This window comes from Pteropus alecto, unplaced genomic scaffold, assembly GCF_000325575.1.
Source record: "Pteropus alecto unplaced genomic scaffold, ASM32557v1 scaffold195, whole genome shotgun sequence".
NCBI classification, from domain to species: Eukaryota; Metazoa; Chordata; class Mammalia; order Chiroptera; family Pteropodidae; genus Pteropus; species Pteropus alecto.
Window position 1 is genome coordinate 4,882,608 of NW_006438073.1, and position 5,571 is coordinate 4,888,178.

Below are 5,571 nucleotides of genomic sequence, written 5' to 3' on the forward strand. Positions count from 1 at the left end.
ACTCTGAAACAGTAAAGTAACGCCGCGACCCTGCGCCTCGGGAGCACCTGGACGCGCTCAACCGACACCTGCCCCCAGGCAGGGCTGCCCCCTGCGTCCCCGCGGCACCTCCGGGTCCCAGCCCCAGAGCAGCTGAGTGCGGAGAAAGAACGGGGACCGCGGAGGCGACCTCCGCGCGGCCCCTGCCGCCCGCCCGCTGCCCACCCCCTTCACCCTTGGGGCCGGGACCGCGTCCCCGCTGAGCAGCGCGTCCCCGAGGGCCTCACCTGCACGCCGCCCGGGACAACATGGTGACGCCACACGCAAGCCTCTCGGAGTTCGAGCTGTCGCACCACGCTGACCGCCCGCTATAAACCCGCGACCCGGCCTGCGCCGCAAGGACACCTCCGCCCGCCGCAGGCTCCGCCCCCTGCTCGCCGATCCCAACCCGGGGGGTGCACAGCCCCGGGGTCTGCCGCGTCCGCGCCCGGCCCGAGCCCTGGGCCCAGGGGACGCGAGGACCGGGGTCGCAGGGACACTTGGCAGTGAGCCGCGGGAACCGCGGTGCTCACCTGCCGTGCTTCCCGGCGTGTCGCCCAAGGGAAATCCGCCACCCCCCCTGTGCGAGATGGTACGGTCCCGAGCCCCGCCCACTGCGGCCCCGCCCCGCTGGGCTCCGGGCAGGGCACCGAATCCCGGTCCGCTCGTGCGTCCCCGCCCCTTGCCTGGAGGCTGGCTTGGGGCCATGACCGAGTCAGGTGAACTTCCCGGAGCAAACTCTCCTGTTTTCCAGAATGGCCTTGTCACGCACCAGCGCGTCCCCAAGAAAGGCGGGTCCTGGGTGCTGGAAAGCTGTAGGGACAGTACCCCCAAACCACTGCCGCGAGTGACCTTTCTTTCGGAGAGAACTGACCTTGAGTCCTCCTCCAAGCCTGAGCCAGGCCAAGGGCGGCCAGATAATAGTGTTACTGAACCTTCCAGAATGGGCTCAGGGCTGCGCTACAGGGTTTGTATACATTTATCTTTATGTCACCCCGAGGGTAGGTGTCGTCGACTCCAGGTGACAGTTAATGAGTTCACTGAGCTTAACCAAGTTACCCTGGTCACAGATAATAAATCGGGATTAGAACCCAAAATTCATACTTTCTTGAGTACTAAGTCCTACTAGTCAAGTCGTGTATATGCTAAGAGTGACTTCCATGAACCCACAGCTCAGAGGACAGTGTCTTATAGTCTAATAAGCTGTATCCAATAAGAATCAATTTTTTTAAATCCTGAGTCATGTGACTCCTCCCTATATAAAAGTCAGGAAAGCTTTACACTGTTATTGGCCCATTGAATAGAATAATATAAATTATTAAATAGAATAATATAAAAGGAAGGAGATGGAGCTGAATGAAGAGTTTCAGTTACTTTCTTCTGCCTCTTCACAGCCCATCCCCCACTACAAAACCCCCCGCCCCTCCCCGGCCCCGCCGCCACACACACCCCATAAAGCTGACTAGGCTTTGGATTAGGGGAACAGCAAGGGGAATCACTCAGCATGACTTCCCAGCAAGAGGGCCAGGGCTTCCCGGTAGTCAGGAGAATGTGAAAATAAGGGTGTGTTGTGTTGAAGTAGGAGATTCTGCTTCGGAACAGACTGTGCTGTCCTTAAAATAAACATGGTAAACAAGAAGGGGGCCCTTTTAAGGCTGCTACGGTAGAGACCACCATGCTGTACAGGAGGAGACCCACCTGGTTCACCCAGAACTGATACCAGAGATGTTTAAACAGGATAACATAAAACATTTCTCCTGAAAAAGGAAGATTTCTTGTTTTTAGTGTTTTGTGCTTGTTTTAAAATCATTAATATAGCTTAAAACCTTCTCTATGAGCAGTTAGTTTTGTGTGGATAATTAGAAGAATGTATAAGGAGTAAAGTCTGAAAACGTTTCTGCAGTCTCAGTGGATTTACATATCTGTTTCTGTTATAGGGTTTTAAGTAAATGTTAAAATTTCAGGACAGAACAATAAAGCCAATAATTTAAAATTTTAAAAAAAAACACAAACATATGGTTGGTAACAGGAAATTGAGAAGCATTTTAGATGAAGCAAGGCACATCAGTTTTTCGGGCATAGTAGCCTGTCATTAAAATCATGAGGGGCAGGCTGGCCAGGAAGCTGAATCCTAACATGAGGTACCAAGAGTTAGTTTTAGGGTACCAGCTATGGGAACTGGAAGAAAAGGGATTTTGAGGGATGAAACAACAGAATTCAGTGACAGATCCATCACTAAAAAGAGGGCTTGATCTAGTGAAAACGAAATATCACCGTAAGGATATTTCCCAGACAGCCCAGTCAGGCTGCATCAATGTACTTCTTGTTTGTACAGACGATGATACCTTGAGATTTAAAGTCCCCCCACCCCCACCCCACTATGACATGCCCTTTTGAACAAGCAACAAAGATCGGGGAGTAGAGAAGTGACAGTAACAGTCAAGTAGAAGTGTCTCTAACATCATGTCTTTCATAGAAGACAACCCAAGTGTGAGAGTATCTGAGACCAAGGGTTTGGGGGCAATAGTTATTCATGAGAAGAAAGTTTCTTATCTTCTTTGTCTACCCCACCCAATAAACAGGACTCTTTCTTTTCTATGTGGCCACTATAAGCAGTACTCATTTAATTGGCCCAAGGAGTTAGATAGATTACAGTTGACTGCGATCTGTCCCAAATTCCTCCAGCCAGCTCAGGATGTCATCTGCCACATCAGGGCACCATGGTTGTATATACCCCTCGAATAAACTTCTGAAGGCTACTTCGCAGTCATCCTCAGACCCACCACAGTCTAGACGAATGTTGGTTGGAAGAGGCAAAATGTGGATTGAGGTGAAATCATTTTGAGCCAATTATTAATTGCATCCATAGTCTAGCAGCAGAGATCCAGCCGCTGTGTCTCAAACATAGAAGAGTACATTTCCTTATGTAAAAGCGATCTGGAGTAGGTAGTGCAAGACTGGGATGACAGGGCCATGAAGTCATCAAGGGCTGAGGTTTCTCTGTCCTCAGAGTTGCCCCATGATAGCTGCGTGCATTTTCAGTCTGAAGAAAGTTGAATTCTGTAACTAAAGGGAAAATGAGTTATAGATTAGAAAATAGCAATCTCTGCTACATATCCTTCTACAAGGCATGATTTCCATGTACTGGAATGTGAACTCTGACCATTAATGGAATGACCTTAACTATATTCTCTTCTCTCTCCTTTCTCTCTCTCTCTCTCTCTCTCTCTCTCTCTCTCTCTCTTTTCTCTCCCTTCTCTCCCTCTCTCTCTCGCTCTCTCTCTCTCTCTCTCTCTCTCTCTCTCTCTCTCTCTCTCTCTCCCCCTTTCCTTTTCAAACTTTGTATCACAAATCTTACCCAGGCAGGAATCTAAGTGAGAATTGCTGTATCAACTTTCCCTTTACATAAGTTGGATTGGTAATAGGACCAAGAGTAGTATCTAGATGGCTAAAATAAAACCAGTGATCCAGGCTAACAGAGAAAATGATGACAGAGATATAGTAATATTAACAAAGGTTTCAAAGTGGGCTTTTATCCCCCACATCAGCAGGCTAATTATAACTAGAACACATTAACTACTGGAAAAGAAAGGGGGAGCTTGGCTCAGAATCAAAGTGTTTTATTGAACAAAACGTGTGGTGCGTTGATCGTATTCATAAAGGGAGAAGAGAACCAATGTTATTGAGCAGATCCTCAACACGTGCGAGGTCCTAGGTCAAACACTCTTCATCGTCTCTTAATTCACACAGCATCTCTGTGAAATGGCTTATTATTCCTCTTTTGTACAAAGATAGTAAGTGACTCGACCAAGGTCACACACAGAGCTACTAGGTAGTAGAGGTGCACTTTGAATGTATTGCTCTGCTACCCTGACATAATTCAGTGCCTTAAAACTGTTCTCCCACATTCCTTGCACACAATAAATTTGAGTTCAGCCCAATCTTGTTTGTGTGTAGCCCGAGTTTTGAAATTTTTCTCTCTTATGCTGCTTCCCAACTTATCCTGTCTTCTCAGCTCCTGACTGATCTCCAGCCTCATCTTGTGCATATGGCCCAGGTCATAAGTCTTGGACTCGAAGCTTGATTCTGCTCCTAGTTCTCACCTTGGTTCACTTACCCCTTTAACCACATCTGCATCTTAGCCTAAGTGAAGACTCAGCTTCCTGGAGCTGCCCTTCACCTTGGCCCACCTGACTGATCTTCCCACACCGTCTATGGAGAGAATCAGACCTGGGAAAACAGAACGGAATGGAGGAAGAGTCAAAGGAAAGGTGGTCTCATATTTAGAGTCCAGCTGATCCCTCCGTAAGATCCCTCCATGAAGACCGCAACGTCTTTCCCAAATGACCCACCGTCACCACTACTCCAGGTATACTACTCAGTGTTCTCCAGAGATATGGAGCCAATAAGATGTGTATGTAAAGAGAGAACAGGATGTATCGTAAGGAATTTGGCTCACATGATTATGGAGGCTGGCAAATCCCAAATCTGCACCGTGAACCTGCAGGCTGGAGACCCAGCAGAGCCAACGGTGTGCTTCCAGCACAAAGGCGATCTGACGAATGATTCCCCGCTGCTCGAGGAGGTCAGTTTTTGTTCTAGTCAGGCCTTCAAGTGATTGGACAAGGCCCTCCCACATTATGGAGGGCAATCTGCTTTACCCAAGATTCACTAATTTAAATGTTAATCATTTAAATTAACCTTCCAAGTTAAAAAACACCTTCCAAGTTAACACATAAAATTAACCATCATACCAGCTTAAAAAATAACATGGCTAATGCATTCTACATAAGGGGTGGGGCGATCTGTCGGTCATTATACCACAAAATTCCGAATAGTATCCCAGGGTTTATCATTGGAGTGAGATTGAATCAGGGGCACAGTCCTAAGAATAACTCTCAAGAACTACCCAAGATGGATTACCCAGACCACTGAGGGCAATGACCAAGCATCCAGATCTCAGGCTGGCTACATCTCCTGGCCAGCATCTACTGAGGGCTGCACCCCATACCAGGAGGTCCACGCTGAGGAAGCAGAGTGGGCCTCATACGCCATGGGGGTTCATGCCAGAACTCAGCCTGCTGGGGACAGCACGGACCTTGGATCCCATCTTGGCATGACCCATCCTGGCCCACATTACTCTATCCTGGTGCTGGTTTACATCTGCATTGGCCCTTTGGTGGAAAGTTGGATAAAATCATGTAAAACAAGCCCATTTTCCACCCTAAGAACATTAATTTAGTTTAAAGAACTAGTCAGCTGTATGTTGGTGCAAGATACTCTGGTTAACTATGAAAGAAGGCTGATCGATTACTCTCGTATTGGATTTGAAGAGTGTCCTATCAGTGACGTACAAACTAAAAGCATTCTTAATCTCAACATTGATCCCATACATTTCCGCCCACCTTGAACAGATATCTTTGTTTTGTCCCAGACCAGCTCAGAACTTAATCCAGTTCTTATGGGCAGAATGCGTCCCTTAAAATGCATGTGTTGAAATCCTAACCCGCAGTACTTCAGAATGTGACTATATTTGGAGATAGAACCTTTAAA

General features: G+C 47.7%; 1 protein-coding gene across 1 annotated transcript in view; it reads right to left on the reverse strand.

Moving 5' to 3' along the window:
- The window catches only part of SOD2 (superoxide dismutase 2), an 8,181-nt gene extending 7,759 nt beyond the window's left edge, over positions 1–422 (reverse strand). Inside the window, exon 1 of the mRNA XM_006915032.3 lies at positions 267–422. Within this exon, the coding sequence (XP_006915094.1) occupies positions 267–289 (23 nt within the window). The 5' untranslated portion in view covers positions 290–422. The remainder of the gene's footprint in view (positions 1–266) is intronic.
- Between the last annotated feature and the right edge of the window lie 5,149 nt (positions 423–5,571).